Source organism: Colossoma macropomum, unplaced genomic scaffold (genome assembly GCF_904425465.1).
Source record: "Colossoma macropomum unplaced genomic scaffold, Colossoma_macropomum, whole genome shotgun sequence".
Classification (NCBI taxonomy): Eukaryota; Metazoa; Chordata; class Actinopteri; order Characiformes; family Serrasalmidae; genus Colossoma; species Colossoma macropomum.
Window position 1 is genome coordinate 1212680 of NW_023495280.1, and position 23842 is coordinate 1236521.

Genomic DNA, 23842 nt, shown 5'->3' on the forward strand with positions numbered 1-23842 from the left:
CTCCTATGCAATAGAACCCATGCTCACGAGGCATGTGCATTCCGACTAATTATGATATTGAACAGATCTCCTGTTAACCAAGTGTAAGGAAAAATATTATGTATTGTATATTATTATGTATTATGTATTATTATTATGTATTGTCAGAGGCAATCAGCTTGTGAATCACCTATAGATGAGTTAGACCAACCACAAGCAATCCATGTGCTGTTCCACAGCCAACTGGCAGTCTATATTCACAAAACAGGGCTTTATTTTATGGAAAATAAATGCAAAGTGCAATACTGATCAGAAAAATTGCAATTAGATATTTTGCCCAAATGGTTCGGCCCTAAATTCTGTCAGCGTGTTGTTGTACCTGACAGTTGAGGCGCTTCCTGAACATCAACCTGATGGTAATGTCGGATGCAGACACGACTGTCTATTTGGTAGAGCAGGGCGGGACACAGGTAGGTGAACTGAGCCGGAGAGATGAGCGAGTCGGGGCTCAAACCGTAGTGTCGCAGCAGTTGGGTCAAGTTCAGACACTGAGAGAAAAGGAGGAAAAAAAACAGAAGATATGTTCAGTTTCACACTAATGAGTCAATGACCAACAAAAGGTAAGAAGCATGATCACAGATCAGGTACTGACAAATATGACACATTCTGTACCAAACACAAATAAATGCATAAATACAACCCAGGAACAGGTGAATACCTGAGTAGTCCAACCAAATTTTGGCAAATTCTTTTCACCAATAATGTTTTAATCATTAACTGGCAAGCCTGAAATCAAGACTGGGTAGTTCCAGTTCTAAATTCTGAGCGGCTGAGCCATGTTCAAAGCCACTGTAAAACACCTATACGCACACATTAAATTAATTCAGTATTAAAGCACCAAGATATTAAAACGTGTTCATTGCATTGGCCAGGCATAAGCAAGTATATGAAGTAAACTAACTGAAACCCTATTAAATATACTCTCATAAGAACCTGGTATCATTTACGACTGTATTTACGATTTTATGAGCAAAAACTAATAAGGTGACGAAATGTACAATGATGGAATACATAATGATGAGCGACTAAGTTCTATCTTCTAAAGTTACTACTTCTAAAGTTGTATGTATTACTTGTTGCTAATTGAAGTTGAAAGGAACATAAATGGAATGACTGGGGCAAGAGACCATGTCCTTCTCTATTCTGCATGCCTATGTGTAACAATCTCTTCATGCTGCCGTGCATCATACTTTCTCTTACAGAATGTGGACAAACTAGCTGTTTGTCTTAGTACCTGCAGATGTTTGCTTTTGATATGGTACACTGAAGTGCCATGGTCCTCTCAAAAAGCGATCCCGAAAACAATTATTTTTAGCTGCGCCCTTCATTTTTAGTAGGCATATCTAACAGAACCAAGCGCCAAATGCACCCTCAGGCGTACAGTTCAAAACCATTCCTCAACTTGAATGACAAACCTGCCAAATCAAAATCAAATACAAACTATGAAATAAAATTAACATTTGTTTTAACTGACAGCACTGGCTGAACAATTTTTCAGTTGTTGGTTAAGTGTTACCTTAACTTCTAAGAGCACAGTGTAGATGGTAATTTAACTAAGAAGATCTTGACTAAAGGCCAAAACAAATAAATAAAATCATAATCATGACTCAGTAACAGTAAGGATAATTCATGAGTTATTTCTTGTACTAATAATTACCTCCTCATGTTGGTGAGGCAGATCTTCAAAATGTCCAGTCAGTGATGAGATGTTTGGATTGGTAATTTCTTCTGGTACCTCTCTTTTTTCTTTGTGTGACTGACCTTGGGATTGAAAATGGTCATCATGATCATGGTCATGGTCATGGTCATGGTCACTTCTGCCATCATCCAACCCAGAGCTGGTTGGAGCGAAAGTGTTTGGGTTTTTGTTGCGACTGCGTTGCCCTCGACCTTTGGTTGGTCTCCTGACCCTTTTGGGCCTTGTGGTAGGAGGCTGTGTGGGTGACAGAAGCTGAAAATAGGACGTCTCAGCATTGGAGGAAATCCCTGTGAGATGTGGGGATGCCTGGGTTGGCTGTGTAAGGCTAAGCTGGTCTGTCGTGTCTGGAGTGTGGTGGTGGTGGTTGTGAGGGTGGGGGTGTTTGTGGTGGTGATGGTCATGATGGTGATGGGTCTGTGTCTTACTCACTTCTTGGCTATGTGTGTGTGTGCTGTCTGGAGATGTTCCAGGGCTGTGGTCCTGACCCAGGTCATTGTTTTCTTGTGTGTCATCATGGCCATGATGGTCTTGATCTTGGTCATGGTCATAGTCATGATCATGATCATGGTCATGGAGAGACGTGTGGTCAATGTGTTGAGGTTGGTCATCATCCCGTTCATGATCATGGTCACGCCAGTGTTCATGATTGACGTGTGCATGGTCATGGTCAATGCTCTGAGTCTGTGTACTGTGCTGTTCAGTTTCATGTGCATGTTCATGATGGTCATGATCGTGATCGTGGTCATCATGGCCACTGTCTTTGTCCAGATCATGACTATGCCGTCCTAGAGGCCCACTATCTATAGTAGGTCTGGCTCCAGCAGTGAAACTGGGGCTGCAGGGCCCATGGGCTGTGGGCTGGCCTCCACTGGCCTCCCCATGGGAGTGATGGTGGTGGTTGTGGTAGGAGTGCGATTTTGGGTGTGGATGGGGATGCGGGTGGCTAGCCGAATGAGAGTGGAGGCCTTCCTGAACTTCCAGGAGGTCCAGGTGGGCCACATGGTCGTGGCCTAAATCATCATGCTCTAATCCCACCACCCGCACCTCACCCAGGCCCAGGCTCAGCAACAGGCTCTGAAATCCACGGAAATCCAGCCGGTCCTGTTGCCCATAGCGACGGAACAATTGCTGGATGTAGTATTTCTGTTCGTGCTCCGCCGCCTCGCTTTGGCTGCTGGGCGCCGGGTGATCTGACAGGCTGATGTACGGTGCTTTTGATATCTGCAGGTCGCTGTGGACATGATCATGGTCATGATCGGGGTCATGATCGTGGTGCTCATGGCCATTATCGTGATGATGGTGCTGGTGACCACCATCATGGCAATGAGAGCATTGATGATACAAGAGGGTGAGGACGCAGAGAAAGCAAAACTTAGTGTGTGCGTGAACTCTCATCATCTCCCCACTTTGACACCCCTGCAAATACAAAAAAAAATGACAGAGTGAACTTTAGCATGCTTTCTTTGTAAAACAGCATCACACAAGTATTTGTGACAGGACTACCTTGAGATTAATTCATTTGGGTTTCTGTCTTTTGGGTTGGATGGTTTCATTCTGCAACTGTTCAAGTGCACCAAATTGCACATGTGAGTGTTTGTTAATTGGTCAGAAATTTTGCAGGGGAAGAAAAAAAAAGCTCTTTCCAATAAAATAAGAGATGCTTAACATCTATGTATGTCACAATCAAAGTAAAGTTGATGTATTTTTCTTTATGATTGGTTTGTCAATTTTAACATAACTGTTCAGGTCGCTGACGCAATACGTTTCCTGATGCATGTACTAAAATCAAACACGCTGCTTCACTATTATTTAATTGCTCGTCTGCCATTATTAGCTCAAGCTGCAGGAATGATGAGCATCCAGCAAGAGTCAGATGTTAAAACGAGCAGATTACGTGTCCAGTACAGCAGACTTGCTTCTAAAAAAAAAGAGGAAAGCATGCTCTAGTGTTGGATTCCCTCACTTGGTGCAAACCACTGTGAAAATGTGTTCCCACCAGCAGCGAACCAAAGCAAGTTCACTTGGAAGCGGACCAAGGCCCACAGAACAAAGTAGTTTAGGAGTTTATATCACGTTTGGTCTAAAAGATTTTAATATGTGCTCACCACAACAGAAACAGACTTGAAAATGAGTATTTTATAACATTAGCAAATACACTAGAGGTTGGTTTTCCGGTCAGGGATCAAGCCTAGCCCTCGGAAACTGACCCTGTATGTCCACTTTTCCACAACCCAATGCTGAGGAATTTTATACTCCTCTAGCTGTCGACTGGCACTGGACATGATCATGACAGCTGCTTCTGAGCCTCCCATTCAATTGGCAATGCTTTTCTACGGAGATCATACAAGCAGTGCTACAAATAGTGTAGCTCTTTCAAGATAATAAAACCTTTGCAGTTATTTTGAAATTTTAGTGAGAACATTCAAATGCTCCCAGGGTTCTAATAGGTAACATTTAAAAACGTTTCTCATAAAAGAGATTACCGCAAATTCTGAACAAATGAGCTTCTATCCTGAGCAGTCAAAATACAGCAGCAGGAAAAGAAATGACAAATATGCTTTGATTAAAAAAAAAAAGTATCAGAAGCAGCCACATAATTCCAGTCAAGTGATCTCCACGCGTTTTCCAGGGGGCCTGATGGGCTCGCTGCAGGAGTGGCAGCCGGAATAGCCAAAGAGACGAGCCATGCTAATGCCAGAGCAGCTGGACAAAGCCCAGAGGCGTGGACACATTTACTCCACAGCTCGCTGCACTCAGCTTCTAAACGAAAGATCAGAAGTTTGTTGATGATGGAAAGCTGCCGCTCTGCTTAGCCTAACAAAGAGGCAAGTGTGAGAAAGAGCTTCATTACTAAAGACCTCAAACATATCCTGTAAAATTTGAGGCAGAAGCTCTGAGCTTGGGGAGCCTTGTGACTTAGCGTTGCGTGAGCTATTTAAGAACAGCAAAATTATTTATGCCGTTTGTGTGGGTTTGCATTGTGAATTTCGCAGCCAAGCTGGCACAAGAAACCAAAGGGGCCAGGTGGGCTTGTTCAGCAGACACGCCAAAGTTTCTGACTTAACTGTGGCGCACATGGTTTAATAAATGACAATGACCATGAGCACTTAAGGAACCATCTGAATGCGTGAACAAATGCATTCAAGTAGGGTCGCACGATAAATCGTATTTTTGTTATTATCATAATATGAGTTTGCGTTTAAAATTGGTTCTATAGCTCCAAAAAGGGTTTCACTATTGTTATGAGTCGACAAACCCTTTTTCAGTACTCCATAGAACCCTTTTTGCTAAGAGTGCAACAGTTACTGAATAAGAGGTCTAAATTACAAGCATAGAATTTTATGGGTTAACAAGGTTTCCAACCAGTAGGCACCCTATAAACTCCCTCTCTGAAGAAGGTGGATGATGAAGTCATCTAAATTTTTGATGCAGCACGAATTGGCTGGGTTGTGGCGACAATGCTGTTTTCATCATGGCGGAGGATTGAAGCAAACAGTCAAACAATAGAAAGCAATCAGATAAACAAATATAATAAATAGGTAATAGTAGAATGACTTTTAAAGATGTACAGTTAACCCACATATTATTTCTGCTTCGTATAATTTTAAAACAGCATCAAAACAGGCCACACCTGATTGCTGCTAGCTGCACATATTTCATAACCTTAGGGTTCTGTCTTTCCTGCACATAAACCACATGAATGAATTCTTCTTGGGGAAAACTACTGCCTTCTTGCACTTAGACTAGGGGTGTTACAAAATAATGTATCACATCATATCGGACTGTATTGCAGCATATCACAACTAGCATGTTAGCTTGTGGTTAATATGCTTGCTTGGGGCTAACATATTAGCTTGTAGCTGGAGCATTAGATAACTAAAGCTAAAGCACAATTTTTGTTTCGAATACAGTACTTTTTTAATGCTGAATTCTCTAATAAAAATGGAAACATTTTAAGGTAAGGCACATTTTCAGCCACTTATTATTGCATTGAATAATGCATCGAATCAAGACACGACTGTTCCATATTGAGCCAAATTCTGAATTCTGCGAATTGTTACATGCCTAATTTGACAGCAAAATTAAAAATATGACACAAACTGTGCACGCACAGGGCATCTAAATTCGAGGCACCCAAAGCGAGAGCATCACTAAGAATATAGTATATCAGCACCTCTGGATTTCTACATGTTCTTCTTGCACACCATGTTCAGATCCAGTTGTGACCAACACGTTCACTGCCAAAGTAAATTCAGGCTCCCAAACTGTGTCATAAGAGACCAACTTGAGGGGAAAAACAAGTCAGAGATGGTTTTAACTGGTAACTGGTACTGGTAACGAACACCCTCTCCAACTGGTATCAGAAACAGCTTCAGGTTAAAGAGCCTTAAGTGAAAGAAGCAGCTCGAGACTGAAGACGAGAAACAGTCCTAATCTTTTACTGTGGGAGAACCTTGTGACAGAAAGAGGATCTCGCAACTGAGAAAGTGTTGTTTACAAAAGACTGTAATGAAAAGAAAGAGAAAGACAAAGAACTTCTGCGTCAGAAAGCCTCTTAATCCCACAGAGAAATGTGCACTATGGAAGCACAATATGAAGATTTCTTTGGACTGAGAACCACAAAAGTTCTAGCTTTTCCAGGAAAATCAACAAAGGAGGCATGTGATTTATCAATTTTTGGTGCAGTAACTTTTGGCGCTTCAAGACTCATTTAGAAGCAGAGTGTGAAAGGTCACCTGATCTATTTGTTCAATCTGAACTTCCCTGTGAAACAGTAATTAAACAGACAATCAACCAAGACAATCTTTCTTCAGACCTTTTCTACATGGAAATGGAGACAGTAGATGTTCAATAATTAAAACTCAGCGGCACAATACAGTGGTCCATTTCTGAGCTCCAATCTGCAGCTAAAGTGATTCTTTATTGAAAGTTCCAGCAGCGAAGAGCAAATAAACCTTTGAACATTCACCAGCACGGCTTGCCAAGAAACAGCATGCTGCAAAAACAAAATCGTTTCTAGGGATCAGCTTGTAAAAAAGGCATTACTGAAAGGACCTACTTCGCTACTCCTGCCTTGGTGTCCCCATGCGGAGTACTTACACCAGCCAGAGTGCACGCTTCCCCGAGTGGCGTGTTAAATCGGGCTAAAAACGCAGACAAAGCGGGCCGACGATCTGGGGTTTCGGTTTCAAACGTAATTACAAGCCTCTCCCTCTGCATGCACACTGACAGTGTTTATAAACATGCAACTGGAGTGACCTCTGCACCCTGGAGGAGATAGAATAGGGCAACACCGTACACTATTTTTAAGAGATTGGCAAACCTCACAAATAACGCTTGTGTTGACCGCTCAATGAGTTCTTTGTTTGCCGGCATGACATTTTAGAAAACTCTGTCTTTCATTCATTTATTTATTTAATTTCTAAAGAAAAGGAGATTTAAGAGAAGTACAAGAGTCATGTGCTGCAAGAAATATCATGGGATGGTTCGGAATCTGTCTAAGTGGCAGCTGATAATGAAATGCAAACAGCTGACCGAGACGTCTCAAAAAGCTGTGAAGATGTTATGGGCAGCTTTTCCATTCTATATGCTCATATTTAACATGGAAGACAGCTGATAAGTGAATCATAGCCAGCTACATGACGTGTTATGGCTCTTCTCCTGCCATGCTCCTGAGGTACATGGGACGAATGCACAACCCACTGTTTTCCAGACAGAAACTTCTGTGTGCTCTGTTGCTGATCGTTTGGACGATTACAGTGACAAGAGGCACATGGGGTCAAAGACTCCCCATATCTGCTTCTTCAACTTGACAATGAATAAAGAGGAGTTTTGTGTGTACAGGGTGTGCTCATGTCACCAGCCTTGCAAACATGCATATACAAAGGAAGGCCGTGTTTAGAAGACCCTCAGGCTTATAAGGCGGTCAGGCGCACTCTAAAGCTTCCATAACTACAACCTGTACAATCTCAACTCAACATGGGAAACTTGTTCACCTCTAACACTACAGCAACTCGTTCACCTCTTACATTATGTAACTCTTAACATTAGCCCAAGACTACGGTCACGATGAGTTGCGGTGAATTCCCCAAAACGAGGCTCATTTATGGTAACCTGATAGTCAGATCTAGGGTCAAAAGACTTCTGAAACCTCTTTTTATAGTCAAACCACTTTCCAGTGGTTTTCAAAAAGTAACAAAGGTCAAGATGTGTGCCCTAGGGTGGGGGTTGGGAAAAAAAACATCAATCCACTACAAATGTGTACCGTTAAAACTAAAGATGCATTAATACTAATACTGGTATCAGCTCATTTATTTAGACTTATAAAAATTCACCAATGCCAACATCTGATAATAATGTGACGTGATCCCAGTGTACGCTGCTGTGCTAATGGACAAATGACTCAAACTGGCAGTCTGCTCACAAAAAGAAGTGTTTCTGACTCCATGGAGGTCAGACACAAAGTCGCTGGTCACTTAAAACATTCCACCTTGGCAGATTCCTGCCAGGAATACACTAATACACTGTCTGATTTTATTCTGTTTTTATACAAATGCTCCAATACATGTGGAGACCCGTTAGCTAGCAAAACAGAGGCAAAAAAGTTTTTACTACCAAAGTCCGTGTAAGCCAAGTAGAACTGTGAGAAATAAACATTAATGCTTTAAACTGTCCATGTAAAATAGGCAGTAGAGAGATCGTCTTGTCCAATCATGTACATTTCAATGTGGTTAGCCAAGCTGCTATAGCTCACTCAACATGTGTGCTCAGTGCTCGGAGCACAGCATGTTATTTTGAATGATATGAAATTGTCCGTAGACAGAGCTGTCTGTAGAGGCTGCGTTTCACGTAGAATGGACTGAGCGTTTTTGTACAGTGTGAGCATATAAATCATAGGCTTTTTCCAGACACTATGGTCTATTCAAACATGAGTCACCAAAGTTTTTTTAAAAACAAACAGTGTATGGCTGGCTTTGTTGGACATTCCACTACAGCTCAACCAGCCAAACAAAAAACTTCAGAGGTAAAACTCCACAAGTGAGCTTCTCGGATTAGCCTCAGATGCATCAGACTTGGATGTAATTCCTGCTACTCGATCCAAGGTAACTCTTCCAGCAAAGGTAGCTAATGCCCTTCATTTAAAATCAGCTGAATGATTTAACTGTAAAGGTACATTACACTCATCTATACTAACAACTACTTAATTCTAAGTAGGTAATTCAGCATGGTATCAGACTTAGTATTGGTGAGTACTAAAAACATGTACTCACACTCTGTCTGAAAAAATGCTACTGATGCACACCTACTAATAATCTATAGTATAAAGGAAGATCAGCTGCTCTACTGGTAATCAAACTGCTTAGCAACCCAGTGAGGCACAAGTACAGTGGAGGAGTTAAACAGAGCGGAAACTGGGCACAGGAATATGGACAGTGCATTCCTTCGATGTGTTCATGCAGGAAACACGCGGGGGGGTGAACCCCTCTTGGAGCGCACATCATCAGACTGGAGGAGGGAAGGAGGGAGGGGGAGTGAAAGACAAAAAGAGAAAGGAGATGCGTGCGCCCCTAAGCCAGCTCATATGACTCTCACACGGTCTCCCCATCCTTCCTGTCTTTGTCAAGTGTGAGCCAGCAACTTAGATTACCCCATGATTCGTACCTTTAACTATTTGACTCTTTAAATACTGCGCACACACTGTAAGCTTCTAATGAATGTCAGAATTCTACACTTACTTAAATTCCATTGATTTCTCAAATTTTTATTTTCATTAGTTTTTATTTTTATCTAGTTTTCCATTTTGGTTTTTGATTTTAATTTTAAGAGTGCACTGGTAGGTTTAGTTATGTTTTAATTTTCTGAAAAGTAATAGTTTTAGTTTAGTTTTTACACAGTTTCAGTTTTAAATACTATGATGAATGCTGTGATAGTAAATATTTGATAAGAGTAGAATAAAATTAAAACAGCAGACTGAGATCTGAGCTCGGCTCAGCTCCAGCTTTCCTTAAAAAAGGCTAAGAACGGGGTAAGATCCACTTCTAAACTCTCATTCATGCACTGAAACAAACAAGAATACGTGATTCTGCCTCATTTTAGTCAGTTTTGCAGTAAACATTATAGTGTTGATGTAGTGTTCATGTTTCGGTCATTTTTATTTATATTACAGTTGACATTTTTTTACTGCTAGTTTTCATTTTAGTAATCATTTCAGTTATAATCATACTTTAGTGTGAAACGTTTCATTGTAGGGACTCAGATTTCTTTACAGCGGTGGTTATAGGAACCAGGAGTCACCATATCTACAACACAAATATAGCCATTTTATTTACTATCCAAAACCACCAGTGAACCTACATGTGTCTTCTGAATTTTATATGGAATTTTGATGATGGCAAAATAGTGGAAAATCTAGGTTTTCTTGCCTTCAACTCTTTGCACATACCTCTTAACCATAAAAGACCTTTTCAAAACTACTGTAAAATAGTCTCAGACATCAGCCAGAGCATTCATAACCATTTCATGTAATAATTTTCTGTGAGGGAGCTTTTAGAGGTGGACATCTGGTTCCTGTCACTACCATTGTGAACAGTTATGACCCGGTAAGTTTCTCTAGAACAGAGCATTTCAAACCAAACCAATCTAAATGACTGTTCAAACATTAACCATTTAATTATGCAGAAATTTGGAAAACGAAGTAGTTCCCCTTTAATTTAAGTAAACTGTGGCAAAAGGTCTGAAAGGGCTGACAGTGAAATCTGAATTGGTGATCTAACATCAGATATGGATCCAACGTCTTGGCGAAGTCAAACAACAGCAAGTGGCAGAAGACATTCCATTAGCTGTTAAAATATCTATGCAAAAAATCAGATTAGACTTTTCTAAACTCAATACTGATGATTTATGAAGATGTTCAGATATTTTTGAAGGGTTTCATTCCAAATCTTCACCTTAATCATAAAATACTTCAATAAGAGTGAGCTTTACACACAGCAGACCAACAACGTTATATTACAACTAACAAGCATGTTATACATCAGCTGCAAAAACCTTCTTGCTGGATGGATATATATTGTGGTAGGAAACTCTTCTCTTGATTGCACTCTATATGTGATGCAACTAAACACTGTAATAATGACTCATGATTCTCCTGGACCAACGTGCTGCTTCACACTGCCTTCCATAGTTTAGAAACCTCAGACTGCCAAATGAAACCAGCTGATGATCAACCATTTCTCAACACATGACCTAACCAACAGGCCTTCTTGAGAACAGCAAAACACGTAATTTCTGTGGTAACGCCTGTGGTAAGTTCTGCTTAAACAGGAGAAATAAAACATGCTCATGACGTGACATGAAAAATGTGACAATGTGCACTGTGTAGAATGGATTTTCTATTAATTATGGCATCTGATTAATATGCATTGTTTGAGCGAACCAACAACCAGCAATAACCAACACCAATTAGGTATACAAAAACATGGATACAGCATTTTTGTTTTTCGCAGCATTTTGTTTAAAATATTGCAAAGATTTCAAATCGTGAGCCCAGTACCAAAAACGGAACTGTATTGTTAAACTCCTACTAACTTGCTATGCTAACTTTGGTATGGTTTGGTAAAACTGCAGTTTTACAGCCTATAAATTACTTTTTACTATGGCTAAAACTTACCATGTTATCCTATAGGCTACTGTTATTGTAGCTTACTACTGGTATTAAGATGGGGTATATGAAATTAGTTTCAACCATAATGTCAGACAAGTAAGGGGCAATTCCATTGATTTTTCAAAATTTCTGCATAATTTAAATGTTGTCACAGAAAGTTATTACATTAAACAACTGCAGACATGTTTGTATTTGCATTGTTTCATGAAAGGTCTGAGATAAACGTAAAACCTACATTTTAAAAGTCATTCATGGTAGAGGCATATAAGCAGGGTGTTGTAAGGCAAAACAGTCAAACTAGTTATTTTTTCAGATTTTTCACTATTTTACCATCAACATTACACGTACGCTCACTGGTGGTTTTAGTAAATAAAATGGCTATATTTGTAAATGATTAACAAACCATTTCACACAAAACCACTCAGGATGACTCTGTTTACATTTCAAACACTGAATTATGCAGAAATCCATCCATCCATCCATCATCTGAACCGCTTATCCTTCTGGGTCACGGTGGGGTGCTGGAGCCTATCCCAGCTGTCATTGGGCAGAAGGCAGGATACACCCTGGACAGGTTGCCAGTCCATCGCAGGGCAGACAGACAAACATACACAATCACACTCACACCTAGGGGCAATTTAGCACGTCCAATTGGCCTGACTGCATGTTTTTGGACTGTGGGAGGAAACCGGAGTACCTGGAGGAAACCCACACAGACACGGGGAGAACATGCAAACTCCACACAGAAACGACGCTGGTCGCCCAGCTTCCTTTTATGCATCTTAAAGACGCAGCTGGCTTGTTTTCTGACATTTAAACTGTTCATCTTGATGACCACTGTGACAGATGCGTAATCTATCATCGATTACCAACACTGCTGTCGATCAACTCAAGTCTTTGATGCATGATGTAATTCTAAAAGACTGTAATACACTACAACAAGTGTTGGGGGCAATAAAAGCTTCAACTGTTTTGTTGCACCATAGAAGAAGACATGACTTGTCACACATACACAAGTTTTAATGATGACGGCAACAATGGAAGAGGGTTTGAAGAATGTGAAGAAAAATCTGAAGAAGAAGAAGAGGAAGAAGACAGTAAAAAAAAAAGTTGCAGCCCTACATAAAGCCCAATCACACCGACTGCAGTCTAAAAAAATGCAATGCCAAAAAGCCAAAATGATATAGCTCTCAAAATTATGTATCACATAGGATGGGAAAGCCCTCAGGGTCATAAGAGATGAGCAGATGTTTCCCAACACATGGAGATACAGCACACCAGATGATAGCAGGAAGAGCACGTGTTCTGCAATGAAAGAGGCATTTTGGGAAATCCAGTAAAGCATAGCTGGAACACAAGGTCCTCCACTGACCAAGGTACTCTAGCCATGTCTGAATAATCTGAAAGCTATACACTGCAGTACTGTCCATAAATAAAGAGAAAAAAAAAATGTATTAGTCATTGATTGTAGTTTACACTGACTACACTGAAAAATCTGAAAAATCAATCAAAATCTTTCCCAAATAGAGCAACCCTGCAATGATAGATAATGACCCTATATATATATAACGAAAAGTGGCTATTCCCTGGGGTGCTGAGAACCAGAACTCAGATAGCCTTGATCCCTCAATCCAAAAACAAACATGCAAACACGCCTACCTTTAACATAAACAGACACACCTACTAACTAAACAGACACTGCCCAGAGAGATGTCCAGCAATGGCATGTCACTGAGTTCAACTTCTTATGAGTTTAACCTCTTGAAACACTGCTTGAAGTACAGAAATTCTCAGCAGGTGTGCCGTTAGTAAACACAGTGACTGTATCATAGACACCAATATGTTAAAAAATATATAAAGATAAAACCATTAGCTTCAGCCTCATTTCAGGTACAGATGGCAAAAAAACAGTGAAGTTGGTCAAGACCCAAGATACTGACAGCATAAACAGCACTAGCATGTGATGAACTCAGACATAACCTCCAGCTCCAACATAACAACAGTGCCAGTTCTTAACTATCATTGCTTAACAAGGTCACACTTTTTTGACGGCCCTCTACGTCTGTTTCTATGGCATCAACAAAATCTTGTGAAACTTCATTATCAGCAGTGCTAGGATTAAGCTTGTTTGTAAGTTGATTTAATACATATTCAGCTGAATGTTAGTTAAGCATAAGATACAAGTGGATCACCAAAACAAAGTGTCAACTGAAACAGCAGCATTACCTCAACTCACATCCAAACTTGCCTCTCACCTTCAAGTGTCGCTGTTCCTAAGGTTATCAGTCAAGAACTGCTGATCTCCACACAGCTGGGATTGACTGTTTATGAACTCTCCACAGGCTGAGCCCGCTCACATAAACGTGGCATCTGCAGGTTCCCCTCGCGAATGAGGGTCAGCCGTGGCCAAATGCCAGGGGAGACTCACAAGAGGGCCCTGCAGATACCACAGTTAGTCAGGAGGACGAAGCCTTCAAAACCTCTCAACACCTTGCATGGAGCATACCTCTTAATCCGAAGACCTGTGTGGACAGTAGAAGGCGGGATGAGGGAGGGAACGGCCAAAAGGCTTTGGTGCACCTTTTCTAGAGCAGCATGAAGCTTTAAGTCTCTAAGCCCTCACGTCTGGTCATTTAATGCATTTTTGGCTCCAGAAGGGAGGGGTTAGTGGGTTATGTGCTTATGCGAGTTGTAGGGTGTGTGCAGAAGGGTGGGTGGAGGTTTAGGATTTAAGTTAATCAGCTACTGGGGAGACCACATACTGCACAAAAAAGCCTGAAGATATCTCTGCACTGTGAACATCTGTGGAGGTCTAGGGTAAGGGCAAGTTATGAACTGATGAAAGATTGTTCCAAGTTATTTGAGGAAGAGTTACATCCAGGACTTGCAATTGAATATGCTGGGCCTTATAAAATCAGTTTTTAGTTTTTTGTTTTCCTGTTTATTATTTATTTATTTATTTATTTATTTTTAATCAGATTTGATAACACTTTGCATTGCTTGTATAGAAACTGCTGAAATAACGTTGAGTAACATTTAGAAACATCACGTTTAGCAGTCTAACCATTCTCCATTGTAGGGGGGTATTATTAGCGCTCTAACAGTTTAACTGCAGAGAAACCAGAGTGAACCCACACCAGCAGATTCTCATGAATGGGAGAATAAGAAAAAGACCTGAAACACACCATAACACGACTATACGCTGACTATATGCAATGCTGCTTTCATTGCAGTACAACTGTTTACTGTTTACTCAATCAGGGGGTTGATACTTTAGCTAGGCTGAAGAAAAACAATATAAAACACAAGTGGTGTTTGGCATCAGTGACACTGCGTCTTCTTGTTTTAACAGTTTAACAGCTATTTTCCACAGTCATCTAGCTAACCCACCATATCACATGGCCCAAAAAGGTAGGTTTGTGAAACTGAACCAGTATTAACCAACACTATAAAAATGTTAAAAATGTAAAATTTGAAGCTCACAGATTTTAAAATAAATAAGTTAGCAAAGTTAAACCACACTTTACTTAAATTAATATTGCAAGTTCAATAACCTCAAAAATAACTTATTTTTTTAGGTTAAAAAGTAGCATCTCTTTTTACAGTAAGGCTGTCTGCAACTTAACGCTGAATTCACATTCATGTGACGTTGTGGTTGCAGATAAAGGAAGTGAATGTTGCTTGAGCCTGAAGTAATCCTGAAAATGTAACCCAGACGAGGAAATGAGGTCAGATCATGCAAAGGCTACGCTGAGAAAATGCTGTAATAACGTGAAGAAACATCTCTTAGGGATTCATCCAAGTATGACACAAAATTTCTAGGAAATTACATGTAGCATATTCAATACACTCAGAATTCTTAAGAATGAAATAAATGCATCATATCCTGGGATGGGAAACTGCACATATGCCACACAATTTTAGTAACTGCCACAAACCAGCTGTACGGTGACTTCCTGGGCACTTTTACAGGGAAAGCATCTCACAAGGATCCAAAAACTGGTCTCTAATACGGACTACAACATCAGATTTAAATTTTCCCAGCAATTTAACAGCAGTATACTGCCCATTTCACAATATGAGTGAATGAATGTATGGCATGAAATGTTTTGAAATTCACTTTAAACCTGAAAGGCAATTTGTGTAGAATAATCAGCCTATAACTCTATAATTACGCTCTTATTTGCTACCTGAAGTAATCAGGAATCACGGTATGTTTTACTGTATCTAGAGTTTGAGCATTAACATGTGAACATGTACATACGTGTATGTCCTGTAATTTGTTACATAACAGCATAATTACATGTTAATCCTTCTCATAAAAGACTCACTAAACCCAATTAACACTGCTTTTTGTAACTCTTCATGAACACATGCTGGATTATTCCCAGTTAGAGATAACCTACATTCTTTTTTAAAACAACAGCTAATTATAAAGTAAATACTTGTCAGTAAATACCTGCACAGCATCTGGTCAACAACCATTCCCAGTTTAAGGGTTTTCACCATTCTATTTAGGTAATTCAGAGTGAATCAGCCATTAACACTAAGAGCTCTGTAAAAACAGTGCACTATAAAAGCTAAATGTGCTTCACAAAAGCTCATCAGCTGTAACGTCGTTGCATAATCCGACAGAATACTGCAGGGAGGGCCCGTACAGTAACATTCCTTTAACAGACCATGTGAACAGTCTTATGGATCTCGCACTCAACTTGAATGCTCTCATTTTCCAGTTCTGCAGGGCATGTGACATTTTACAATGCCACCTTGCATTTGCCTTTATCTTGTGTAACAATGAGGGACTCTTGGTGCCACGCAGTTGTGGTCCTACACTGTAGCACATCGAACTGTGCAGACTCAGTTGAAACATGGACAGACTAATGAATAGTAACATTTATACAGCGCACTAACAGAGCTTTCCCCCTAAATGTGCATCATAGGTCTAAACTAGACGTGGGCGATATGGCAAAAATATAATACTGCGATACTTCAAGAAATTTTCATGATTCACAACATGATATAATATTTATTTTTCAGACATCTCATCAGTTGGAACATAGAAAAAAGAACCAGTATTGCTACAATTAAATATATACTATCGACAACTGTCAATACAAAAATTTCTATTTCATATTTCGCATACGTTTTCACATACATATTACACTGTGCCTTTGTTTTATACTACTGACTCTGCCCACAAAATAAATAATACAAAACACAGCTAGTATCACAGATAAAATTATAGTATTTAAATGTTATTTTACACTACACAATCACATTATTCTACCGTCTTAAAAAACTAAGATGTTTCATTTATTTCCCATTTTATTCTTTTCAGTGGTTAGAATTTTCATTGTCATTAGGGGTAGCAGTACACTCATCGCTCCACCTCATACTCCAACTACAAGAACAGCCACTGGCTCACAAGCCGCTGAAAACATCTGCATGAATTAGGGCATAAAATGTAAATGATATGTATATGAGTTGCTGGTAGGCTGGCGCTTGACTTCACACACTGAAGCTGATTGGTCATTTGTGCTCAAATCTCGGCTTGTTTCCACATCGTACTGATGTTTCATGAACCAGACACAAAAAAGGTCGGTCATGATTAAAGGTGGTTGAATCTGCGCTCTCTTTTATGCAATTTTGATGAATAAGGGCCACTGTGCATACAGATCTGAGCTGAATATTGTTGCCGTGGCTAAATTTTTGGCTCACAGCGTTTGAAATGTACCTGTAACTGTGGAGAACGAGGGTTTATGCTTAAACATGCAAGGTACGAAATAAAGCATCCTTATATTAGGCATAACATGAAGCATAAATAAAATCACTAACAGATGGCCTTCAGGGGCTTACTGCTTTTCCAAAACAAGGAAAGAATATGATAAAATACACCAATGTCACCAAGCATCACAGCAAATATTGTTAAATTAACAACATTTTTTAATCATTTGGTGCATTAATGCAGAATTCAGCTGATGTGCAGACCACGTTCATGCACAGAGATGTACAAAATAATGGAAATGCACTTTAAAAAGCTTTTTAAAAAAAACTGTGAAAAAAGAAGGCAGTGTTCTTTAGTGAAAATGTTCAGGTGCTGAGACAAATGCACATATTAAACAATGCCAGCCAATTAGTATTCAGTGTTTGCATCTCAATAACTTAGAATAATGTGCTATTAATAAAATTTCTGCGCAGTGGGAAAGGTCAGAGAAATCAAGAGCAAACAGAAAAAGTGGAGAAATAAAGTCCCTGCATCTAGTAACTGTAACTAAACGGGCCTCGTCTCCTCAAATAAATGTTTACAAACATGACAGATGGCTTGTGTTAAAAACTGAGATGGTTCATTAAAAGTTCAATTAGTAAAATTTAAATGATGTTTGTTCATATATTTTATTAAAGCGCTTATTTTCTTTAATTAGATATACATTTTAAAGCTTCTGTAAATGGGTGGGACATGCAAGATTCTACATGTAGATGTGTTTTTTTTCCCCAGCTTAACACAATCACAGAATCACGTGCGACAGAGAACAGCATTAAAACTAGCAGGGGGGCAATATGTAAGTAAGCTCAAGCCCACATGATGGAAAAAGAGCCTTTGGTCAACAACAAAGATAACACCAACTCAGCTGTTTGGAAAGATTTCGGTTTCAAGGTGTCAGACGAGAAACAACAGCAAACACTGTGTAAGATGTTACACAGTACTGTCTGCACCACAAGGCAACATGACCAATTTGTTTAATCATCTGAGATTCAACCTGTTAAAAGCTTTAAAAAAAAAAAAAAGTCCAATAAACGTATAATGTTTCCAAAATGAATGAGCAATCGTGTTGACCAAAAAAATTGACCAAAATAATCTTGACTATGATTTTTGCCATAATCGAACAGCCCTACTTTTCTTCAGGTAGCTTAGTCTATAAAGCAGAAACACAAGCCTAACCCAGAAATTAAAAGAGGCAAACAAGAGGCTATAATATAATCTCGTGGGGGCCCAGCTGATCTTTTCTATCCTCTTTACACCGCTTTACACCACTTGGTGTGAAGGTGCACCAAAACATGCTCTGACAGATCACAGAGAAATTCAGGACTATTTATTAAACTCTTTATACTTTTTTGTAGAATTGTCTGTCCAAGCCTCCAGGCAGGCAAGAAAACAGTTTTTTTTGGCTTTCTGTTAAAATATTTGAAAGCAATTAAGAAAAAAAGGATGTTTCATTAATAAATCATGACACAGGCTTATCTGGAACACCTGTGGGCTTCAATGGTATATCGTGTACCAATTATGTCCACACCAGACTTCTCCCATTTTATATATTTTATTGAACAATTAAAACATGCATTTGAATAAAACTTTAAATGACAGCTAAATCTTTTACCTTAGATGTTCCTCGTACAGCTGCATGCTTTAAACTCCATGTTTTGTGGATTTGCTGAGTGATAGTAAGTAAAGCCCAATCCTGGTCCTGGAGAGTTCAGACATAACACACCTGGCTCTAAATATTCAGATGGTCCTGAGGGCCTTCGCTATATGGAGGTATGTTAGATAATGGTTTGAATCTAAACTCTGCCGGGTGTTAGATCTCCAGGACCAGAACTGAGCACCCCTGCTCTTACAGAGAACTAACTTAAATATGATATGTTTCAAGTGCACAATTTCTGTTTATTTGTGGAGTTTAAAATACTGGAGAAAACTAAAACATACAACAAAATGTGCCATAACTTTTGCACAGGCCCCATTTTATGCCCCCCCACCAAACTGGTTAAATTCAACAAATAACAGTAATTGTGCATTAAAATGTGCAGACCTATGTTTTCTGTACAGGATGTGTTCACTTATTTTTAGTTAGAAAATCAAAACATGGAATTTGACCAGGGTGCCCAAAGTAATTCCAAAAAGAATTCAATATTTTTTCATGTTAAAGTAACTCCACTTTATAATTCCTACATACCTGATTACACTGTGCTACTAATAATAATATGTTATATACTAACAATAAGTTAGATCTTCTTTCGGTTTTCTTTAACAGAAGCTCATCCCAAATTCAAGCCATGTCCAAGGTCATGAACAAAATGTTAAACGTGCTGCACTTTCACAACAAGCTGACCACTCCACGTTCCAGGATGTTCAGGCATTTAAGTGACAGAAACATTGTTTTAAATTACTGTAGCCCTAAACTACATTATTTATAAGCTCCTCTCTTTCAATTCTTAACTTGCTTTCCAACATAAAGAACAGTTTAGGTCAGGTAACAACCTCAGCAACCAGATTAACATTTCCACTCATTAGAGCGTGAAATCAGGGGTGGACAATATGACAATATTTTATCGTTATCATGATAAATTATGTGACAAAACCTTTTCTGAGCATATTGTGGATATCATCAGTACTTAAAGAACACGGACTAACTACACTTAGATAGTTTCATTACAAAGTGAGCATAATTAGGCCTGTTTGATTGGATGTAGAGCAGCGCAGTTTGTAAAATGCGCTGTAATCGTAGTTGTAGGTTTATAACTACAATTAATATAGTATTTTAAATGTGGCACTATCCTATTATATTCTATAACTATTCTGCTCTTTCTGTATGTTTCTATTTTGTCTGTTCCAACTTATTAAATCTCAGAAAACCATAATTTTCATAATGCATATTGTGTATCATGAAAATATCTTGAAAGTATGGGGATATATTTTTGCCCCTGCTTGTTATGAACGCTTCAGTGTCTTTTACAGCTGTCTACACTGATCAACGTCGAACCCAGCATTAATTTCACATTACTGTAAAAACATTTATGTTAATTTAGTGCAGAAAACAGACATTTCAAAGGATCCAGATGGGAAAGACAGTAGAATTCTCACAAACATGCTTAAAACAGCACTGCTGGCTCATTAAAACACAGGCACAGGCTTAACCTCCTTTTTCTAAACGTCCAGTATGCTGAAAAAAATTTTATTCAGGTATTCTAGCTATACAGAAGCAGGTATGTATATACACTCACGTTTACTGAGCTCAGTCTTTCTATTTGTTGATTATTTAATAGAATGCTTTCTTTTTTTTTATCTTATTATAAACAAACTTGGCAGCTAGCGAGACAGACACTCACCACCTCCAAGACCAAATGAAACACTGTTTCTATTCTGTATTTATTTCAGAAACGTACGTCCTTATAGAAGGTACCTCTTATGAAAGGCAAAAAAAAGGAAATAGTAGATATTTACTTCTACATACATAAAGTTGGAGATTTTTTTAGTGTCCAGTAATCTGGACATTTGGACTTCATATAATAGACTCACTCGTTACAAAATCATTCAGGATTTTTGTTTATTTTGTTGAAAGTAGAGTCCTTTGTTTATTTAGGAGTGACAGTCGATGATGTTGTATGAATTTGGGAATAACATTGTTTTTTAGTGATTTCAATGTGTTTTACTGTCCAGTATACTGAACATTGGAATTAGGCTAATTTTGAAAGATGAACATATTCACTATCATCTGAATTACACACTCAAACAAATAACTGAACAGTCCCTATGTTTAGGTAACGTTGTTTCTGTCTATGAAACTGGAATAGTGTATAAAACGCATCTAATATGTGTAATATTAGATATAAATCTATGTAACAGGTAACATAGCTTATGCAACGTTTTCTGACATTTCTCATTAATGACCTTGCTTTGGTTAAACCATTTGTTCACTTAACATATAGTACTTTAAAATAGTATACATTGTTTGTGTTAAAAAACTTTTTGTTATTATAATATAAAAATTATTACAAACATTACTTAATATTTTAGGAGCTGTTTATGCAGAAGTCCAGCTAGTTCCAAGTTCAAAAATCTTTTCATGCACCTGTGTGCTTGATTTGTGTCTTGGTTTGTTGGTGATAATAAATAGGTTTATTTTTCAAACATTCTCACGTTTCATGCGTCCAACTCCAAATGCCCAGTATACTGGACACTGAGTATTAAATGTTTCCCAGTAAATGAACAATATATATATATATATATATATATATATATATATATATATATATAGACGCATGGTTATTTAGTGCTCAGCAAAGAACATGTTTCATAACAAAAGACTGTTCATTTCAGTGTCCAGCCTCAGGACTGAGGGAGGATACATCTTCGTTAAAAACAAAACATCTCGAAGTACAAAGTTTGGAGCGATGTCTGTCAATAACATTACCATTTTAGGGAAATGAAGACGGAAGTTAGGCAGCTTGACACCAAAACATTATGACTAACAGACTAGCAACAAAAAAAAGGGGAATTTCACCATGGGTCACCATGTCTACAACACAAATATAGCCATTTTATTTACTATGCAAAACCACTAGTAAACCTACACGTGTCTCCTGAAGTTTTATATGTATTGTTGATGATGGTAAAATAGAAATCTGAAAAAAGGTGTCTCTAGGAACTTTTGACTTTGTTTACATCCTAAACATTTAATTGTGTAAATTTTTTGAAAAATCAGTGGAGCTTCCCTTTAAATACATACAAGAAATTCCCTTTAAAAACAAATAACTGTATTTTTGTTTAATAAAAAAACAGTATTTTTTTTAAAGTGGCATTGCTCCATCTGTTCCAACTTATCAGATGTCAAAAAAGAAATACTGTGACATATTGCGTACAGCGAAAACTTAATGAATTATCATATTCCATTTTTTGCCATATCGTCCAGCTCTCCCATATAGAAATCTGATAGATCATATTAGCATATGTGACATACATGCCAACTTATCTGAAACAGGACATTTCTAAATATGACACATATGATTCGGCCATATACCAACACGTGTGTATGTGCATATATAGATAAATACACAAGCGTGTGTGTGTGTATTATACATACATACATACATACACACACACATATATATATATATATATATATATATACACATACACACACATACAAATTATATATTACAACAAAGGCTCTTGTTTCTTCCACACACAGGATTAAACATACATACTGTAAGCTATGAAGTAAAAATCATTAAAATATTCATAATATCATAAAAATATGGTTCTCCAACACATTTAAATAATTTAATATTTAGAAGCAAACAGATAACTGTGACAATCATAACTGTCCTGTGATGTATAATCCATGTATTATGCGTATGTGTTCAACCACCTAACAGACATATATGCATAATCCACATATGTACATATGTCCATTATTTAATACTGACATACAAGTACATATCTCTTAAAATATAGGCCTAACCTTGAAGATATGTTCGTATGGGCTGGAAGATTTAGCTAACATATGTTCTGTTTCTTACAGCCCTTCTTTACAGTCTCTCTGCACGTGGTTCATAACTACGGCATCCAACACTGAGATAAGTAACGTCATAGCTAATCACAGCAGAGCGTTTTATGTCTTCTATTAACGATCACTTCGAGCAGCCAATTCATAAGCGCCATTCAAAACGTCAACAAAGACATAATGTTAAAACTGTCAACTGACGATGCCTATTTTACTTTATTTTTCCTTATCTTATCTGACCACGCTACATGTTACCGGACTCATTGTTCCTCGAGTTAACGTAGAAAACACAACAGCGAAAAAATGTGCGTGTGTACCAAATAACGCGCTTATATTTGTCCTCACAACTCCAAAATTAAGTGTTCAGAAACCTTTAATCACTGTGTAACCCGGCCAAAAGCAGAGGTAAGCATGGTTAGCGAAGCAATAAACCCAAACACTAGGTTAGCCTGGCCTAGCCTAGCCTAGCCCAGCTAAGGAACTTTCCAGGTCCACCTTAAATACTGCAGCAGTTACGTCCTGGCGGCATATGTGTCATATAACTGCTGCACCATTTAAGGTGGAACGGTAAAATGCGAACAAGAAGCTGGCGAATAGGAAGCCAACTTCAGCCCCGTCGCCTTCAGTGACAACGTAACAAAAGCTTCGTCCTTCTGCGCCGTCTAAATCGAGTTTATTCGTCAAAAACGAAACGTTTTAAGGCACACGGACTCGGCTTCGTGTCGTTTAGCCGCCCGGGTCTCCGTTGTGGGAGTGTGTGAGAACAAATCGCGGGTTTTTTATAGAGTTACCTCACTCGAGTGCCGTGTGCAGCTCCTCTCCGCTCGGTACGAAAAACCTCACTGCGCGCAAAACAGCACCATCGAGAGAAGGCGGGAAAAGGCATTCACCAACAGAGTTACGCAACAGCGCTACGCCCCGCCTCGCTTTACTGAGCAAGGGGGACGACAAATGCGTAGAGACGGTTTAGCACTGTTGCTGGACTTGTATTACTCTTTTTTGCAGCATAGCTTTTAGAATGAGTGCTCTCAATGTGGTTTGAAGACCCCTAACGCCGAGCAAAACATGAACTAAGGGGCAAACCAGTTACGCAACTTAGTGACAGGCTGCTCTCTGTGGCGCACATTGCGTAGCTTTCACCAACAGACTGGCATCGCTGTA

General features: G+C 38.8%; 1 protein-coding gene across 5 annotated transcripts in view; it reads right to left on the reverse strand.

Moving 5' to 3' along the window:
• Positions 1-23535, reverse strand: part of slc39a10 (solute carrier family 39 member 10) — a 37894-nt gene extending 14359 nt beyond the window's left edge. Inside the window, exons 1-3 of one of the 5 annotated variants that reach the window (XM_036561849.1) lie at positions 6798-6948; positions 1697-3154; positions 359-527 (exon numbers count right to left, since the gene is read on the reverse strand). In XM_036561849.1, the coding sequence (XP_036417742.1) occupies positions 359-527; positions 1697-3136 (1609 nt within the window). In that variant the 5' untranslated portion in view covers positions 3137-3154; positions 6798-6948. The other 4 variants (XM_036561854.1, XM_036561852.1, XM_036561851.1 and 1 more) reach the window with 4 other exon arrangements.
• Positions 23536-23842: the final 307 nt, after the last annotated feature.